This window comes from Dunckerocampus dactyliophorus, chromosome 2 (genome assembly GCF_027744805.1).
Source record: "Dunckerocampus dactyliophorus isolate RoL2022-P2 chromosome 2, RoL_Ddac_1.1, whole genome shotgun sequence".
NCBI classification, from domain to species: domain Eukaryota; kingdom Metazoa; phylum Chordata; class Actinopteri; order Syngnathiformes; family Syngnathidae; genus Dunckerocampus; species Dunckerocampus dactyliophorus.
The window spans coordinates 48,345,057-48,364,202 of record NC_072820.1 but is presented as its reverse complement, the minus strand read 5'-3'; the positions used below and the strand labels follow the sequence as shown (position 1 = coordinate 48,364,202).

At 46.7% G+C, this 19,146-nt stretch overlaps 3 protein-coding genes across 9 annotated transcripts in view; 2 read left to right on the top strand and 1 right to left on the bottom strand.

The window, feature by feature from the left end:
• The first annotated feature begins 2,757 nt into the window (after nucleotides 1-2,757).
• Nucleotides 2,758-8,599, top strand: htra1b (HtrA serine peptidase 1b). The gene is made up of 11 exons (XM_054766745.1): nucleotides 2,758-2,780; nucleotides 3,123-3,592; nucleotides 4,472-4,571; nucleotides 4,636-4,750; nucleotides 4,828-4,917; nucleotides 5,954-6,148; nucleotides 6,227-6,259; nucleotides 6,343-6,457; nucleotides 6,530-6,587; nucleotides 7,670-7,765; nucleotides 8,234-8,599. The coding sequence occupies exons 1-11, from the start codon at nucleotides 2,773-2,775 to the stop codon at nucleotides 8,400-8,402; spliced, it is 1,449 nt and encodes a 482-aa protein (XP_054622720.1). The 5' UTR covers nucleotides 2,758-2,772; the 3' UTR covers nucleotides 8,403-8,599.
• On the bottom strand, nucleotides 8,368-13,644 carry c2h10orf88 (chromosome 2 C10orf88 homolog). 5 transcript variants are annotated; one of them, XM_054766750.1, is made up of 10 exons: nucleotides 13,015-13,644; nucleotides 12,160-12,355; nucleotides 11,952-12,092; nucleotides 11,680-11,880; nucleotides 11,550-11,610; nucleotides 10,514-10,714; nucleotides 10,344-10,433; nucleotides 10,200-10,272; nucleotides 9,939-10,128; nucleotides 8,370-9,121 (listed from the first exon to the last, which is right to left on the bottom strand). In XM_054766750.1, the coding sequence occupies exons 3-10, from the start codon at nucleotides 12,077-12,079 to the stop codon at nucleotides 8,938-8,940; spliced, it is 1,128 nt and encodes a 375-aa protein (XP_054622725.1). In that variant the 5' UTR covers nucleotides 12,080-12,092; nucleotides 12,160-12,355; nucleotides 13,015-13,644; the 3' UTR covers nucleotides 8,370-8,937. The 5 variants fall into 5 exon arrangements, with proteins under 5 accessions (XP_054622721.1, XP_054622724.1, XP_054622725.1 ...); XM_054766746.1 differs by lacking the exon at nucleotides 12,160-12,355 and having other exon boundaries at nucleotides 8,368-9,121; nucleotides 11,952-12,081; XM_054766749.1 differs by lacking the exon at nucleotides 13,015-13,644 and having other exon boundaries at nucleotides 8,369-9,121; nucleotides 11,952-12,081; nucleotides 12,160-13,006.
• abca5 (ATP-binding cassette, sub-family A (ABC1), member 5) overlaps nucleotides 13,291-19,146 on the top strand; it is a 20,641-nt gene continuing 14,785 nt past the window's right edge. For 2 of the 3 annotated variants that reach the window (XM_054766742.1, XM_054766741.1), the window contains exons 1-10: nucleotides 13,291-13,392; nucleotides 15,298-15,409; nucleotides 15,788-15,957; nucleotides 16,087-16,273; nucleotides 16,340-16,510; nucleotides 16,595-16,692; nucleotides 18,183-18,409; nucleotides 18,482-18,623; nucleotides 18,695-18,883; nucleotides 18,967-19,114. In XM_054766742.1, coding sequence (XP_054622717.1) covers nucleotides 15,385-15,409; nucleotides 15,788-15,957; nucleotides 16,087-16,273; nucleotides 16,340-16,510; nucleotides 16,595-16,692; nucleotides 18,183-18,409; nucleotides 18,482-18,623; nucleotides 18,695-18,883; nucleotides 18,967-19,114 — 1,357 coding nt within the window. In that variant the 5' untranslated portion in view covers nucleotides 13,291-13,392; nucleotides 15,298-15,384. The remainder of the gene's footprint in view (nucleotides 13,393-15,297; nucleotides 15,410-15,787; nucleotides 15,958-16,086; nucleotides 16,274-16,339; nucleotides 16,511-16,594; nucleotides 16,693-18,182; nucleotides 18,410-18,481; nucleotides 18,624-18,694; nucleotides 18,884-18,966; nucleotides 19,115-19,146) is intronic. The other variant, XM_054766744.1, reaches the window with a different exon arrangement.

Here is a 19,146-nt window from a genome sequence, read left to right as displayed (position 1 = left end):
TAACCCTTTATATAACCAATACATTGACTCTAAACTACAAATCTCTATACTGCCACATCACTGATAGCGTTTCATAATAAATGTTTATCTAATAATATGACAAAAACATCAACCATAAGTCAAACAGAAAACTTTCAGATGTTAGCCAATCAGAGGACAGAAAAATGCTGCCTTCACTGTTGCCCTAGTAGTTACTGTGAGGTGAATCTGAAATCTGATTGGAGAGAAACAGCCTCATTGCTCATAGTGTTTGAGTGACATGGGCCAGCACTCCTGATTCTGAAGGCCCCGGACAGATTACATTGACATTGGCAACACATAGAAGCGAAAATGTGGAAAAAAATAACATGTAACATACACATACATGTGCTGGAAGCAGTGCAGCCAAGAGACAGGCTATGAAGTGGTAAGGCCAGCAGAGAAGGCTTTGCTGGCCCTGACTACACACCACTGGATCAAAAAGCACAGGAATTTAACAAATCTAAGAAAACGTGCTTTATTTGCATACAAACGTGTGCATAGTTGGGAATTCACTCGCGCTAACGAAACCCAACTTACAAGCAGACACTAGATGGCAGTAAAAAACATTCTCGCTGAACCCATTGTCGAACTATAATTATTAAATTAGGATGGCCGATAATATTGGTCTACCGTATCATATGTGGATCCTCAAGTAGCTGAGTGAAAATGTCAGGCACAATACCGTCTGTTTTTTAAATGCACATTCTGAAAACCTGCATACTGTATTTACATTGTTGGTGGAAGTTTTTTGCTGCGGTTGCTGTTGCAGATGGGGCTTTTTGTAGTGACGCACACAGTGGGGGAGAAGAGTACCTCTCGGTATAACGTGGATATTTGAGAAGTTGTGTGTGCCCTCTTTGCCATTGTATCACATAAATAAATGCGCAGATCCTGACTGTTGGTGTGTTCTTCAAACTTGATACCATTCAAGCCATCTCCGGCACCACGGTGACCCAGCAGACCGGAAGCTCCATGAACACCGTAACTGCCGCAGTATGATGCTTTTAAACGTGTTCAGAACGCAACAATAACATCTACGTGAAGATTGCTTCCACTGCTGCTTCACATTTTCGTACTTTTCCCGCTCAGACGCCCCTCAACTCGCTCCGTTTCTTTTGTTGTGGCTGACTTTTTGGCGATTCCGCGAGAGGGAAAACCCGGAAGTCATGTACGAAGAAAAGCCGACCAATCACAGCTCTGCCGCGTTGACGTTGAGAATTGTTTGATGGTGAAGGTCAAGCTGCGCCGGAGGGTTTGGAGGGGGCGGAGCCAGCCGGGGTCGCTTTGGAGTGTAAAGGCTGGGTTTTAATATAATTCAGCCAGGTGTGCGACGAGTCCTCGTGTTCTCGTCAATCCGGTGTGTGAGCGCTCTCTTGTGGCCCAAACATGACACTGCAAGTCTCCTTTCAGCAGAAAGCTCTTTTTTTCTAGAACAGAAAAAGCACTTTCAATTCAAAATATTCACATAATTCCAGTATGAGAAATTTGCATAATAAAGAGTCCGTAAATTAATACAACCTACATATATACAGGACCAAACAAGAAACTTGAGGCTGAGCGTGGTCCTGATGATGATGCCCCTCCCCTTCTCAGCGCAGAACGGTTCCCTGTCAAGTCACATGATCATTCACCAAACATGGTGCGGTGTATGCAGCGTTATACGCCTTTACTGGGTGCACTCATGTTGCACGATGTCTTGTTTTCTTTTCGTCGTAATTCTTGCCAGCTGTCATTGTCGTCATCGTTTTATGAATCCAATTGTGGCCCAGATGCTAAAGTGTCATTGGACTGCTCATCCTTACATCAATCATGAATGAATGCCATCATCCGTCACCCATTCCAGCTTTCTCCATCATCTTCATCCATCTCTTACCTCCACCATCTTTCTTTCTGCCCCCGCTGCGTCCTCCCCCACCTTTGATGACCCCATCTGTCAGGAGCTACACGACCGACAGTCCTGCTCATTTTATATTTGGAACAACCTTCACTTCGCTCTGCTGACTCCTACTGCTCATCCGTTTATTATTAAAAGACGCCTTCAAAGATGTCGCAGTGAGGTGATGGCTCACTCTGAGAGTGAGAGCACAGACAAGAGGCAACAGGTGACTCCAAGTTGGACCAACGAGAGCAGGAGTACATCTGTAGGCACACACACACACACACACACATCAGCATCATTGCTGACTGACTCAATCAGAGTGGAATTTGATGTGCTCTCTTACACACACACACTTACACACGGTGGGTTTCTGGGAAGTGTGTGTTTTGGCCCAAACGCCACATAACAGCACCAGCATGTGGACACGACCTTCCAAGTGTGGTGCCTTTGCTGAGGTCATCTGTGGAGTAACAACACAAAAGTGGACCTCTGGTGGCGACCCCTGCTGGACAGTCAAGCGGGTGAGGTAATGATCACTGACTTCACTTCTTTTTATTGCATTCTCAGTCCAAAGCAAACATTGTGAAATTCCAAATCCTGGTTGTTATGTAAGAAAGCTGAAGGTCGGATCACAGCCACTGGGGTGAGGGCGTATTGTCACGGTACCTGGGTGTTGCTATGATTTGCTGTGATGTGTCCTGTTCTGGCTTGACAGTAGAAGAAAGACGCGGATCACCGCCTGGACACTTTTTGGCACATGATGAGAGTACTTTACTGGAAGTCTTTCTTCCCGTTTTACGACAAGCCAGCTACCACTGGTGGTGGCGAAGAGGCGGGGACGCCCCCACGTACCCTCTGGCTCACCCCCTCTGATGTGCGTGTAAGTGTAATGTCTTCCACGCTCTCACATCATTGTCACTGCACGCACACACACATATACCCTTAACGGGTGTTGCCTTGGCGTGCACTGCATCACTTATAGTATAACTCTCTTCAAGCATGTTCACACAAACTGTGTGTGTGTGTGTCAACACAGTGACACGACATACAAAGTCTAAGTATGAGTTACTAGGTCAGTGTTAGTGGTTGTCGTTTTGAAGTTATAAGCCAACCCATGAAAGACTCTGGCGCTGCCCTCTTCGGTGACGTCACATGGGCGGGCCAATCAGGCGCTGTGTTTACATGCCGCTTTTAAAGCGCCGCATGACTTTCCTCCTTGCAGAACAACTTTGAAAGTCGACCCGCCGTGCACAACGATGCTCCTGCTCCTTTGCGCGCTCACCCTGCTCGCCTCCGCCGACGCGCTCGTCTCCAAGCGCGCGGCCGTCGGCTGCCCGGAGACGTGTGACAAGTCCAGATGTGCGCCCCCGACCGCCGAGTGCCCGACCGGGACGGCGCTGGACGCGTGCGACTGCTGCCCGGCTTGCGCGGCCGGCGAGGGCGAGCCGTGCGGCGCCCAGCGGGAGTGCGCCGAAGGGCTGACATGCGCGCTGAGCGACGGAGTGGAGGTGACGACCACCATCCGGCGGAGGGGCAAGGCCGGCGTGTGCGCGTGCGCCAGCCGCGAGCCCGTGTGCGGCAGCGACGGCGTAACGTACACCAACATCTGCCAGCTGAGGCGCGTGAGCAGGCGCGCCACCGACACGCACCGTCCGCCCGTCATCTTCATCCAGAGAGGCGCGTGTGGCGAAGGTGAGCTCGTGCGGTCCAGATAGTTTCAAGAACATTTGACCTTTGAACTCGTTAGTCCGCCAACGGCGGAAGCAATCACTTGTCGTCATGGTCACAGCAATGGAGCGAGCATTAGCTTGCGTAGAAACACCAAACTTCTAATATTTTATGTAACTAACTAACTTTGATACCGTCTTTACGTGATTAACTACAACGTTTAGTTGCTGAGACTAAGTTTAAGACTTGCAGCCTCTCCTCAGAGGTCTTGAAGGAAGTCTGTAGATGTTTGGAGCGATGAGTCATGGTTCTGAGCCGATTGCTGCGACCTGTCCAACATGAATCTGGGTCAGACGGTTACTTAACCTAGTTTTTTAGCGGATGAAAATGTTATTTCGCGGCTTCCTGTGCAGACACGCTTGGTTACCGTGTCAACAAAACACGCTGGCACTCAGGAATCTTTCCCGGTTCAGGCTCGTCCAGACTGGCTCAGATAAGGAGATAACAAACAAGATTAGGAAGATAATGATGTCACTGAATCTTGTGTTTGCATGGCGCCAATGATCTAACTTTAGAAGTAAGGAGGACACCTGTCTACCTCTGCAAGGTTGTTGTTATGAAACAAGGAGAACTTGTCTCCATGCTGGGAGAGGACCGTCCCTACTGACTGGAGAGGGTGGGGCGGCGCAGATGTTGAGATGTTGCAGCACAGCTGGAGTGCGCCCAAGAGGGAACGTTATGTAAGAACAGTCACCTCAGGACGCCATCGCTTTTTTCCCCCGAGGCTTTGACTCACTTCCTTTGTTTCGTCAGCAACACTTAGACAAATCTGGACCGAGTTAGCCCCTCACAGGGTGATCGACAGTTGTAGTTGGCGTGACTGACAGTGTCTCTGCCCATCAGGCCGGCAGAACCCCGACAGCCTTCGCTTCAAGTACAACTTCATCGCTGACGTGGTGGAGAAGATAGCACCCGCCGTCGTTCACATTGAAGTCTATCGCAAGTACGAAGAACGCAACACATCATCAGCGACACAATGCGTGACAATGCCTCACCTTCCCGTGCAGGATGGTTTACTCCAAGCGGGAAGTCGCCATGGCCAGCGGCTCCGGCTTCATCGTGTCAGAGGACGGACTCATCGTCACCAACGCCCACGTGGTGGCGAATAAGCATCGAGTCAAGGTAGGCACCGGGCCAATCGGGGGCAGAGTGAAGGTATTCTTTGCCTGATCATGTGACAGGAAGTGTTGTGACCTCAGGTGGAGCTGAAGAGCGGCGCCACATTTGACGCAAAGATCAAAGACGTGGACGAGAAGGCCGACATCGCTCTGATCAAGATCGACACAGCGGTGAGTGGCGTGCTAAGAACACTGGCCACTTCATTAGGTACACCACCCCATGGTTTTGATTGACAGGCTCTGCTCGAGCATAGAATATGTTCACTATCTCCATGGGGGTCCCTAATGAAGTGTCCAGTGAGTGTTATTGATGGTAAAGCGTTTCCATGCTTCCTGTCAACACACGCACACGCACACACACACGTATCCATGGAAACGCAGCAGCGCTATTCCGTCTCCATCCACCATTGACGGTGTTCCAGGAGGGTGGCAGCCATATTTACTCACTCACAACGGCGGCGGGAAGCAGGAAGAAAGGCGTCCCTTTTTTCTTAAAAGTGGGTCAGAGTGTTCAACAAGTGCACGTCTTTCACCAGAGAGCGGAAAGACAACGTGCGCCAACATGCACAGGCCGACAGAAGGCGTTGAAAGGTGACGATGGGTACGGCGTCTGCTGCTCAAGTAGGTCAGCGGTACCGCAGGGGTCCTCTGGCGGTCATCACAACGGCAGATCAATGTCAAAATCTATCAATAAAAATGTAGATATGATTAAAAAAAACGAAATAAATCACACAGAAATGAAACCTTAAACCTGCTTTGTGGACAAAAGTAAGGCATCAGGGATCGAGGAGCTAAAATCCTGAGCTGTCGACTCGATGTCTGGCAAGCCCCCTAAGGCGCCAGGGAGGCCTGAGCTGTCGACTCGATGTCTGGCGCGATCCTTAAGGTGTCAGGGAGCGAGAAGCTAAAAGCCCAAACTGTCGACTACATGGCATCCATTATATAAGTGAACTCTCCTCTGTCACTTCTTTTTGTGTGTTTTTTTTTTTATGTCACCAGCAAGACGATTGTATTTGTGGCAGTCCAAATGTATGTGTGCCGGGCCACCACAAATATAAAATAGTATATGTTAGACGTGTATGAAAGTTATTTTAGGGCCAATTAAAAAAATGAGTTGTCCCACAGGTCGCACTTTGGACATCCCCTCTTGAAGACGTAGCTTGTCTGCAGCTAGCATGCGAAAAGTTAAATCTTGTCGCCGTCTCAGGCCAAACTGCCAGTTCTTCTGCTCGGCCGTTCTGCGGACCTTCGGCCCGGCGAGTTCGTGGTGGCCATCGGGAGTCCGTTCTCGCTCCAGAACACCGTGACCACCGGCATCGTCAGCACCACCCAGCGGGGGGGCAAGGAACTGGGCCTCCATAACTCGGACATGGACTACATCCAGACGGACGCCATCATCAACGTGAGTCACGTGATGTCTGCTTTTGTTGGGAGCAATGCTTTGGTGCTGGTTCTGATGATGGTTTTGGTTTTGTGACAGTACGGCAACTCAGGAGGTCCGCTCGTCAACTTGGTGAGTGACGCCTTTTGTCCTTCAGCTTCGCTCCTCTCCACCAAACTCACCCAAACACTTGCATGCCGGTTCTTGTCCTGCAGGATGGAGAAGTCATCGGCATCAACACTCTGAAGGTGACGGCGGGAATCTCCTTCGCCATTCCCTCCGATAAGATCCGAGAGTTCCTGGCCGAGTCGCATGACCGACAGTCCAAAGGTCGGTGCGACCTCCACCTGGACATCAATGCGAGGTCAACCTGAGGATGAACGTTTGTGTTGTTTTGAGCAGGAAGCAGCAGCAACAAGAAGAAGTATGTGGGCATCAGGATGATGAGCCTCACGCCAACGTGAGTCACACACACACACAACAACATGTGATCTCTGCTGCCAAATGACGACCTGGAAGAGGAATGTCGGTCATGTCGGTTTAGCCTGCCCGTGACTCACTCTCACGCACGCACTGGTCGGAGCGTGGCTGTAGGAAACCCTCCAAAACACAACAACATGTTGTCAAAGTGTAAACAAGTTTTATGGCTTGGAAGAAAACTTTTTCAAATGTGTTTGCCTTTGACTTTTGGCTAGCTTGGCTATACTACAATGTTACAAGTATGCAAGCGGCATTACTTAATAGCACTGCTTTACTATGCCTACAATACTATACTCTATTGCTACTAGCATTACTTACACTGCTTTGATAACCATAAAATACTAGATTAGTAGTAGTATTCTAGCAATATTTCGTACAATCAGTTTTACTAAGCATACAGCACTATATTATTGCTAGTATTCTCTCAGTATTATGTCCTAGCACTGCTTTACTAACCATAAAATACTATACTACTAGTATTCTAGCACAATTACTCATCACTCCTTTACCAACCATAAAATACTATATTACTACTAGTATTGTAGCAGTATTACTTCCTAGCACTACTTTACTAACCATTAAAAAAACATTTGTATTCTAACAGTATTACTTAGTTTTACGAAGCACAAAGTACTATATTACTAGTATTCTAGTGCTATTATTTACCATCACTGCTTTACTAACGATAAAATACTATTTGTAATATTCTCGCAGTATTACTCACACCTTTACTAACCATAAAATACTATATTCCTGCTAGTATTCTAGCAGTATTACTTTGGTTTACTAAGCATACAGCACAATATTATTACTAGTATGCTACCAGTATTGCTTACATCAATGCTTTACTAACTATAACATACTAGATTAGTATTATAGCAGTGTTACTCAAAACACTTGTTTACCAACCATAAAATATTACTACTAGTATTCTAGCAGTATTACTTTCTAGCACTGCTGTGACTTCCAGTACTATATCGTTACTAATAGTAAGCCTACAGTAGTATATTGCCTTACAAAGTGTAGACGTTTCAATGGTGATGATGATGGTGGTGTGTTCAGGTTGGCTAAGGAGTTGAAGGACAGACAGTCAGACTTTCCAGACGTCACCTCTGGCGCTTACATCATGGAGGTACTCAGCCGGACCCCCGCTGAGGCGTGAGTACTTTTTGTTTGACCAGACGTTCTCTCACACACACACACACACACACACACACAAACATAAAAGTACACTGACCATACCAGCTGAGGATGCGGGTCCAAAAAAACTGGGAGGTGAGCGGTCAAGGGCAAGAACGCAATTCAGCCCTGCACCCTGGCCGGGGCTCGAGCACACGGCCACAAATCCCCACGTTGAGCAGCGCTTGGCAACGGGCTAAAAGTCCGAGCTGTCAGCACAGCTGTCAAGGCGCCAGGGAGTGAGGTTTCCCAACGTACTTATCACACAAACACACCAGCTGGCATCCGTTACACACGCAGCCTTCCCTGGTGGTTCCGTTGCTGGAAGAACATCCAAACAAGTTGGACTGTGACGTCTTCTAGAACCCTCTCATCAGCGTAACGAGGAAAAACAAAGACATTTGACCTTCTGATACGTGTCTTTTTTTGTGTGCGTTTGAAACACAGCGCCGGGCTGCGGGAGAGCGATGTCATCATCAGCATCAACGGCGAGCGCGTGATGTCCGCCAGCGACGTTAGCGCCGCCATCAAGCGAGACGACACGCTCCGCATGGTGGTGAGGCGGGGCAATGAGGACGTCATTCTCTCCATCGTGCCTGAGGAGATCGACCCTTGACCCCTCCGGCAACACTGTGAGCACGACCGACAAGAGCGTGGGGGCGCTGTGGAACACCTGCTGTGTTTAAAGACATTAGACTTCCTCTGCGACCACGTCTCACACACACACACCTTGTGGATAAGTTCATTTTCTTTGTAAATTGTTTTTTAGTTGTCTGTTTTTCTAAAAAGAAAATAAAATTATTTTGAAGTGTCTTTTGACAGCCTAAACATGAGTAGAGTGCCCCTTGTGGGCTGGAGGGTGCACTGACGCTGTTTACTCACTGTGAAGGCTTCCAGGCAGGAGTGCCAGTATAAATATTTTATTTGTTAACGTTACAGTCATTAAAAGCAACGTGATTTAGTACATTTGGAGCCCAAATAAAGTAACAACTATTCAGTGCAGTTATTGGACTTCCCTGTGAAAGAGATGAATTCTCCTGGTTAGGGGTTCTGTGTTGGTGGTGTGGTACCAACCCAGAGAGCAGCAGACATTATTCCATGAGTGAAACGATTACGAGTCAGTGCACATCTTTGGCTCCGCCTCCTTACAGCTATGACCTGTGGACCGTCAACTCCGGCACTCCCGCCGCCGGGCCGCCAGGTGTTCCCTGCTGGAGAGCGCCGAGCAGAGCTTTCTCCAGCTTCTGCTCCAGAGCATCCAGGCGGCGGTCCATGTGCTCCTTCAGCCTCCGCTCCATCTCCTCCAAGCGACGCTCCATGGCCCGCTCCAGCTCCCTACGGAACATCAAGTGTGTGAAGAGCTTGGCCAACTCTCGAAGCACAGAGCCTTCCGTGAAGCTGTGGTTAGCGATGTACACGTAGTTTGGGCTTGAGGTCTACGAGAATATTCTTGGAGGTTCTCTACTGTCTTTAGCTACCTAAAAATAAAACGCCACGATGGAGCTGTGCTGACCAGCGGCCACTCTGCCAACTTTTGACACAACTTTGACAGCTTCTTGCTTTCTGACCAGCAGAATTGAGTTTTTTGGGTTTGTTTTAAGATATCATTACAGCTGTGGGACACTTCCTCACAGTGCGCGTCATGTTCATATTTCATGTTTTGACCATGAAACACGCTGAAGACTCAAAGCAGATGTCTGATGTGATGTGCTTCCAAAGACGCTGATGATCTAACATATCTAGGAGACAACGTAAAACAGATGTGCTTCCATTGTTTTTCTTCTTCTGGTGACCATGAAATGATGTCAGCACTGAAGTGTTAGCCAAAAGAAGAGAGGACATTTTCCCAGAACCGAACAACAACAACAACAACAACAAAAAAAGCCACTCACGCTCAAGTGTGTCAACGCACGCTTCTATTTTGGGACTTTGATCCCGGAGTTGGACCCTGCTGAACTGCGGTACCGCTCGGCTGGCGCGCTCTCAACTAAGTGGCGTCACGCTCAGATGACCGTCGACCCACATGAGCGGCTTGATGAAAGAGCGCGTTGTGGCAGCAGAAGCCGCTCATCAATGAGCTCCATTGTCTACTGTTTGCCAAAGCAACTCATCCTACAACTACAAACATGGCTGAAAGTTCTTGCTACTTTACCGTGTGCCGTTTTGCGTCATCCTCTCCTTTGCTGCCGTGACGTCGTCCAGTCTGAGCTGTGTCACCTGACCGCAAACCTTCTGGAGCACGGGCAGGAGCTCGGGGGCGGGGCTCGGCACCTGCCCGTGTTCCCACCCTTTCAGGAAGTGGGACATCATCTCAGCCAGCGGGGCGCCGGGCTCGCTGCCCTCTGAGGACGTGGACGCGAGACAAAGCGTTTGAGAAAAGTTCAAACTCAACAACTTGTCACTCAAAGCTTACCGGTGAGTTGACGCTGTGGCCCGTCCGGGTGGGCGGAGTCTTCTGGTAGGGGTCCGCTTGGATTTTGTGGAGGCTTGTAACAACATGCAATCATGTGACAACACGCGAGTTCAATATCATACCAAAAGTGGCAAGTAGTGATACCTGGGGGGTGTGGCCTTCGCCAGCCAGAGTAGACAAAAAGCCCCTCCCCATCAGCAGAGGCCAGAAGGCGTCGAGGGAGCTGGTCTGGTTCTGAGGAGGACATGGCGCGCAGGCAATGTAGTTACAACTAGCAACCAGCAAGTTAGGCGTGGGGGCGTGCCAACACGTACCTTGTGTTGGACACGCACCATGTCCATGAGGTTCTGAGCCCCCGGGGACAGGGTGGTGCCCATCCCTTCCACCAGACTCTGCACCCGCTGCAGATTGACGGCACCGTCGCTGCTGGTGCCCGGTGGGTGGGGCTGCAGCGGCCGGAGCCCCACCACCAAGCCACACAGCATCAAGCTGCCACGGCCCCCCAGGGAGAGAAGCTGAGGGGGGTTCATAAAAACTCATGATGTGCCCTACATGTTAATTCACTCAACATTTTTCCAGCAGGAGATGTTTTGACAAGACCTGATGTTGCGTAACTGCATGTTTTGTTAGTCCAATACTGCATACTGTATGCATGCAGAGCGAGCTCTGTCCTGGACGGTCCTCTGGACTCCGTGGAGGAAGTGGGGGAGAGAAGGATGTTGGCTAAGCTGACATCCATCATGGACAAAACCTCTCACCCCCTACATGACACTGTGGGTTCCCTTAGCAGCTCCTTCAGCAGCAGACTGTTACACCCACGGTGTAAGAAGGAGAGGTTCCGCAGGTCCTTCATACCGACCGCTGTCAGGCTCTACAACACCTGCACCACCTGAACCATGTTGTAGGCACTATGTATTCTTTACTTGCGTATCTTGCTTGCTGCTGTAACAAGTGAATTTCCCCGCTGTGGGATAAATAAAGTACAAATACAATACAATACAATAAATGTAATACTGCATAATGTATGCCCAAAATAGTTTAATACGCTAAACTCATTTTTCACAGGTTTCAGGGTTTACAAAGTGGGGCACAAAAATTTTCATGGGGAGCAGGTGAATAAAAATGACAAACAGCACAGCTATATTGGTGTCTGAAAGCATTACAGTCATAGTTACGCAGTGTGTTTGAACGCCTCATCATCTGATGAGCGCATGCAGTAATTGGGAACCACTGGTTTAGAGTATCAAAAATACGCTTTTTTAATGGCTTTTACGACAGAAATCATTTGTTTGGACAGAATCAGAAAATAAATGGGGGGAAAAGTAAGAGTGTCACGTGACTGAGACTCACCTTGACTTCACATGACGATGCCGGCTCCTCCAGGGTCAGCTGTTTCCTGTAGAACGGCCCTCTGCCACCGCAAGATGAAAATGCGGTCATCTTTTTCCTGAACATTGTGCGAGCTGCAGACACGCCTCACCTGTCCGGATGCTGAACGTCGTCCCGCCGCTGCCCCCGAACCGTCCCGCAGTATTCTCCCGTCTGCAGGTACACCTCCATGGTCCGAGCCTCGCTGACGAGCATCAGGTGGCTGATGGTGGCGGGGGAGGCGGGACTACAGGTCAGAGTCAGGATGCAGGGAGAACCCTCGTCCACTTGCTCCAACAGTACGGGGTTGCCCCTGAGAGACAAAGACCGCGGGTCATGACAGAGACGTGCTTCCACACTAAGTGGCGAGCAACGTCGTCATACCAAAATGTCTCCGTGAGCTCCCCTTCATCTTTCCCTGAGACGTCAACAGCCAGGACCAAGTCAGCCAGTTGGCGTCCTTCAGGTTGACAGAGCCACGCCTCTGCGCTCTTCACGCCAACGTCCACCATGACTGTGGACACACTGAGACAACATCACTATGACAATTACGTTTAAAAGTCATTAGATCGCGTCTTTTCAGTGTCCATACCTGTCAACCCTCACGTTTTCACCAGGAAACTCCCGTGTTTTGCAGTTCTTTCCCTGCACCCTCCTGTTTTAATAGTTTCCTGTAGTTGTGTCCCTTATTTTAACTTTCATGAAAAAATACCCTCTCCGGTTCCGCCGGAGCAGCACAGCAGCTCAGAAACACTTGGGGAACATCGATGTAACACATCCTTTAAGGCCTTCAAAATAAAAAAGCACGCCCGTATAATAACACCGTTGAACCATTCGAAATGCAAATGTTGGCAGCTATGTAAGTATTACTGCATTAAAATCATTGCGCACATGGTATTTATTAAGAATAACACGTCTTACAAACGCTATAAAAGTACTTAGAAGACATGAAGCCATGACTATTTTATACATTTATACCTACGATCGCTCCCGCTAAAACACGAAAGACCCAAATTTGTGTTTTCCCGTCTTAGCCGGTCTTCGAACCTTCCGCACACTCCCATCGAATATTTGGAACGACAGTAAAAAAAAAATTAAATACGGTTTACACACAGACACATTTAAGGCTAAAAACACATCTCGCTACACTTCCGGGTGCGTTCATGACGTCATAATATAGCGCCCTGAGAGCGGTCTGCTCCTTACATGAAGAAATTGAATACAGAGAACATTCGTACTGTATGATAATGGAGGATATTTACAATTATATTCGGGCGATACATAAGTTCTTAAGAAAGACAGGTTTAAATAAAGGCATTTAGAATGGTTTCGCCTCTCGAGCCATACTCCATTTCAATACATGTTTGTGTTTGTGTCAGCAGCATAGTATTTCAGCAGCTCATTACATTCTACCGAGATAGACGTAATTAAAAAAGTAAATACGTACCCATTTAAACTGTATCGATAGTAATTTGACTCAGTGGTTGAAGAGCTTCAACCGGTCCCCTCCTGCCTCCTGCCTTCATAACGTCTTTCAGTTCAGTGACATTCTGGCGCCCTGAATTATTAGACGTCAGCCTGCACCCTCGAACATACACAAGCAAGTCTATGCTGTTTTTGTGATCCGATCATTAAAAAACGCTTTCTTCATACGATTAGTCTAAATTGTTGTCAGTCATACAAACAGCGGCTCCGATTGGCTGACGTCACATTTTCAGGGGCGTGCACTTTGACAGCGGAAGTAGAGACACACGAAATGAAGACGAATTCGTAATGTAAAACAAATAAAGCACAAGCAATGCGGGAAGAGACATGTACGTCACACGTAAGTATATCATAGTTATTTTCCTCAACGCGTGTTCATTTTATGACACACTTATACAGGCATTGCGCTAGCTTGTGTTAGCTCAGTGATGCTAAATACAACGTTACTGACGAGCGGTATTTCGTGTTACCTGTCGTGTTTGCTTGCGTTATGAATCTGCAGAAGAGATAACAGTCAGGGGGAAATAAAAACCATTCAGGTTCACCGTCTAGCTCAGCAGCAGCGAACGTCAACATTTAGCTCACCGCATTTGCTAATTGCATGAATCCTGAGAGGGTTTTTTTTAAGCAAACGATGCCTGCGTGTCTTGCGCGCTTAACCAGGTAATAGGAACAATAAAACATAACTTCACTTTTAGGTGCTCATTTGGAGTCAGAAATAACTTATGTGAAAGGTAATTATAGCATAGCATATTATATTATGTTACTTATTATAGCATAATAAAGTCTTGTATTATTCTTTCAGTTTTATCATTTATTTGGGACAGAAAGGTCAGATTGCTTGGAAAAATACTAGTCGCATACCAAAATAATGTACGGTAGAAATTATATTTTCCTATGAATACACAAACATGGTACATAAACATCGGAACATAAAGTCAGGGTGCCTTGGTAAGAAGGTACATACGACTCCCGTCAGCTTGGAGGACCCCATCCATACTTCTCAGCAATGACTCACATAACGAATTGATGCAATCATCTGGAATGGCAAAGAAAGCAGTCTTGCACGACTCACAGACTTCATCTACATTTTTTGGTTTCATCTTCCAAGCTTCCTGCATCGATCCCCAAACATGCTCAATTACAATGGTATGAAAAAGTTTGCATGTTTGTCACGCTTAAATGTTTCAGATCATCAAACATTTAAATATTAGTCAATGACAACACAACTGAACACAAAATGCAGTTTTTAAATGAAACCTTTTATTATTAAGGGAGAAAACAAATGCAAAGCTACATGGCCCTGTGTGAAAAAGTGATTGCCCCCTAAAGCTAATAACTGGTTGGGCCCCCTTAGCAGCAACAACTGCAATCAAGCGTTTGTGATAACTTGCAATGAGTCTCTTACAGCGCTGGGGAGGAATTTTGGCCCACTCATCTTCCAGTCCTCCAGGTCCTAAAACAGCAAAACAGGCCCAGACCATCACACTACCACCATCATACAGTATCTTACTGTTGGGGTCATTTTGGTTGGCTGGCCACCCCTGGGAAGGTTCACCACTGTTCCATGTTTTGGCCATTTGTGGATAATGGCTCTCACTGTGGTTGGCTGGAGTCCCAAAGCTTTAGAAATGGCTTTATAACCTTTTCCAGACTGATAGATGTCAATTAAACTTGGTTATGTTTTAACGGTGGGGGGGATCACTTATTCACACAGGGCCATGTAGGTTTGGATTTTGTTTCTCCCTTAATAATACAAAATTTCATTTACAAACTGCATTTTCAGTTCAGTTGTGTTGTCATTGACTAATATTTACATTACTTTGATGATCCAAAACATTTAAGTGTGACAAACATGCAAAAAAAAAAAAGAAATCAGGAAGGGGGCAAACAATTTTTCACACTGCTGTATTCTGAATCCAAATGAGCAACTAGAAGTTATTATTACACTAGGTCCCCAACTTACGAACATCCGACTTGTGAACATTCGCGGATACGAACACAAGCCGACTGGTCTATATTTTATTTTATTTTGCCTTGTAGTCGCTCCATCAGTATTTATACTGCTACTGTACATGCTTGACCAGTAGAGGGCACTGTGACACTGCTAATGGGACCAACAGACGCTGGGGAGAGAAAGCTAAATGGAAAGCTAAGTTGTAGCTGTATGATACAACCCGGACAGAGCGTGTGATTAAAGTTTATGAAGAGTTAATAGGCCTGCTTAATTCTACACCACCCACAGAACACTACCTCTTTTAGAAGAGTCTAACCACGACGACCATTTGTCCTTATTTCAATAACTCCTCCTCCAACTCCACCACAACAACGTATGCTGGACCACTCCTCTTCAAAAGGTAAATAACATTTATTATGTATTATATCATTATTATTGTTTTTTGCATTAATTATCCTCGTTTAATATTACTACTGCATCCAAACTCATATTTACATACATACTCATATACTGTATATGTATACACGTACATGTACTACCTATATCATTGGTAATATTACCTTTTCCCCGACTTAAGAACGGTCGTCTGGAACCAATTGTGTTTGTAAGTTGGGGACCTAGTGTATTATTATTTCTTGTTCCTACAGCTTGGCTAAATGACAAGGCTTTTGTCAGGCACTGTAGAGCAATGTTTGCACACGGTAGAAGCTTGCTTGGGATTTTTGGTATACACTCGTTATTACGACGAAGCGTCATTTCTCCTGTGTGTGTGTTGCAGCTGAGGTAGACAGTGGTGAGACGACCACTCGTCCGAACATCATGGACGCAAGGCATACTGGGAATGTGCAGTCTGTTCACACCAGAGATGCTGCGGTGTGGCAGCAAACGCGCAGCCTCCTCTACAAGAACCTGCTCATCAAGTGGAGGACCAAACAACAGAGTTTGCAGGTCTCTTACAGCTCAAATACCTAACATTCCCAGTTCCAATGTTAGCTTTTAAAAATCAAAAATCTGCTAAAGGTTTGCTAGCATATTTAAAGAGCACACATGTGAAACACGGCGGTGATGTCTGTACAGGAAGTGATCCTCCCGCTGCTCCTGTTGGCTCTCCTGATCCTTATCAGCACCCACAACCCTCATGTGTCGTATGGTGGTATCGGCACCATGGAGCTAGAGCGGGAAGACTACATCTTCAAGGGCGTGGGCTACACGCCAATCACCAACATCACAAACCATATCATGGAGGAGGTGGCCCAGGAGATGCGTAAGGCAGCCATCTTAGACTTGACGCACACATACACAAACACTCAGGTGTCATGTGCGCTTCTAGACATGGACCGTTTGGAGATGTTCGCCAGCGAGGAGGACCTGGAGAACGCCAGCCTGTACGAGCCCTCCAGCTACGTCGGCGTGGTGTTCACAGACGCCTTGGCAACCTCGTACAGGCTACGCTTCCCGTACAACCAGCTGCCCCAGCCCAGCGACTACACGGAGTCCATTGGTAACGCATGCTGGTGTAGTGAGAAAGAGACGCCATCTCTCAGCGTTCACACGCGCTTTTCTCCTCGTTTCTTTTCCTCTGCAGCCAACTGTTTCACCAGCTCAGTCAACTGCAGGGCGGCTAATTACTGGTACTCCGGCTTCATCCGCCTCCAGTCGCTGATCGACGCCGCCATCATCCAGGTGAGGAGGTCCGATACTCTCGGCTAAGAAAAGCTGGGGGCCATTTGCGTGCCCACGGCTGTTTGGTTTTTTTTTATTGGCCCGTGGAATATTCTAAAAATATAATTTAACAAGAAAACAAAAAAAAACACACAAAAAAAGCATAAATGGAAAATTGTACAGTAATTTTACAAGAATAAAGTCAAAACTATTAAGAGGAAAAAATTGTAATCTAATGAGAAAAAGTTGTAACTTTCTGACAATAATGTAATATTATGAGGAAAAATAACATTTTAGTTGCATAATGTTGAAATACTATAGAAAGACGGGTGTTATTGTTATTTAAAAAAAAGTTGTAATATGAGAAACAGACAAAACAATGAATAAAGTTGTCGTTTTTGGAAAATGACATTGCTGGAAAAGTTGCAATGTTACGAGAATGAAGTCAAAATATTATGGCAATAAAGTCATAATTACGGGAAGAAAATTTACAACAAGAAGGTTGAAATAGTTGGACAATTAAAAAAAACAGCAGAAATGAAAAAACAGCTGCAATTTTAAGAGAATAAAGACAAAATATTAAGGGAAAAAAACATATTCTAAGGAGAAAAAAAATCTTAATTTTACAAGAATAAATGTTCAAAAATAATGTCATTTTAGTAGCATGAAGTTGAAATATAAAAATGTGTTATTTTTTAAAAGTTGTAATCAGATGATAAACAAAACAAAATAAAGTTGTAATTTTTGTAAAATTACATTGGGGAAAAAGTGAAAATATTATGGGAATAAAGTTAAAATATTATGAGGATAAAGTCAGAATAGCAAAACAAAATTTGCAAAGATTATTCCCGAATAAAGTTGAAATATTTGAAAAATAAAGAAAAAAAACAACAGCAAAAATGAGGGAAACAGAACAAAGAGCGAAGTTGATACAAATGATAGGCTTTTTTCACTGATATCACAAAGCTGAGATGCGTTTTTTTGAGGAGGAAATATGTATCACTTATTAGTATTGTTGCGTTACAAAATATCAAAGTGGCAAAGTTGCATCCTTCATCCTTTCGCTACGTGGCCCTCGCTGGGAAATGTTTGGACACCCGTGCTTTAGGTCAACTACTACAACTAGTGGAGGATAATAAAGAACAACTATGTTAACCCTAAACATGTACTTTGGGCAACTAGTCACAAAATGCCGCAAGGCATGCTGGCAGCGGGCATAGCTTCCGACGCCGAGCGAGCTTCTGGTTTCCCAGCATCTTTTGCTTGTTTTGTAAAACGTTGTGTGCTTACCTGGTTGCTATTTATGTTTTGTGTTGGCACCATGATTGTAGTTAGTGTTCTTAGTAGTCCCCCCCTTCATTTGTGTGTTGGCAAGTGTGAGCTGTTTCCTTTCAGCAAGCTAAAGTGCTGTGACCGTTTCCGCAGGGTGCGTGAGCCGCACTTACTCTAAATTTGCTGTTTGAGGCCCCAACTTCATAGATGGTTCTACACAGGGCTTTATTTTGTTGTAGATGCAGACCAAGCGTGCCGTGTGGAGCGAGATGGACCTGAAGGTGGTCATGATGGGCCAGCCGGGGTCTGTCGAAGTGCAGAAGTTCCCCCACGCCCTCATATCCATCTACCTGGTTCTGGCCTTCACCCCCTTTGTCACCTTCCTCATTGTGAACGTGGCGGCCGAGAAGGAGCACCGCCTCAAAGATACCATGACTATGATGGGGCTGTACGACTCCGCCTTCTGGTGAGGGCGGATTCTGCTGTCATGTTTCACGTGTGTTCAGTTGGCGTGACATTGCTTCCTATTGTGACGCAGGATGTCATGGGGCCTCCTGTATGCTGCACTGGTGACCGCCATGTCCGTCCTGATGTCCGTCATCGCCACATACACGGCACTTTTCCCCAACAGTGACTTCTTTATCATCTTTTCCCTCATCTTCCTCTACGGAATATCTTCTGTAAGTCTCACCTTCAGGTCATGTCGAGGTCATTTTTGCAAGGTTTTAAAGGTCCAACTTTCCGTGCGCAGATCTTCTTCTCCTTCATGCTGACGCCGTTATTCAAGAAGCCAAAGTTTGCCAGCACGGTGGGCTCCATGTTGACGGTGGTCTTTGGATGTCTGTCCCTTTTTACAGTCCTGATGAAGGACTTCCCCCAGCCGCTGGTCTGGATCCTCTGCCTGCTCTCCCCCACTGCCTTCTCCATCGGCATCGCACAGGTAGCACACACGCACCTTCTCTTTTAGTGCGATCCAGTGAAACGGTTGTGTAGACACAAAAAACGTATGCTGACCCGTGTCAGGTGGTGTATCTGGAGGCTCAAGGAGATGGAGCTGTGTCCTCCTCCCTGGCTAACGGCCCTCATCCGCTCTATGTGCCGCTGCTCATGCTGGTTCTGGACTGCATCCTCTACCTGCTGATGGCCATCTACCTGGACCAGGTGCTCCCAGGTGAGCGTGCACGCCCGCGTTACACCAAACGG

Coding starts and splice junctions, on each gene's coding strand:
- htra1b (XM_054766745.1), top strand. Junction 6,149..6,226: donor AGACGGACGCCATCATCAAC/GTGAGTCACGTG, acceptor GTTTTGTGACAG/TACGGCAACTCAGGAGGTCC. Junction 7,766..8,233: donor AGCCGGACCCCCGCTGAGGC/GTGAGTACTTTT, acceptor TTTGAAACACAG/CGCCGGGCTGCGGGAGAGCG.
- c2h10orf88 (XM_054766746.1), bottom strand. Junction 10,434..10,513: donor TGGTGCGTGTCCAACACAAG/GTACGTGTTGGC, acceptor TGTCCTCCTCAG/AACCAGACCAGCTCCCTCGA. Junction 10,129..10,199: donor GCCACAGCGTCAACTCACCG/GTAAGCTTTGAG, acceptor CCACGTCCTCAG/AGGGCAGCGAGCCCGGCGCC.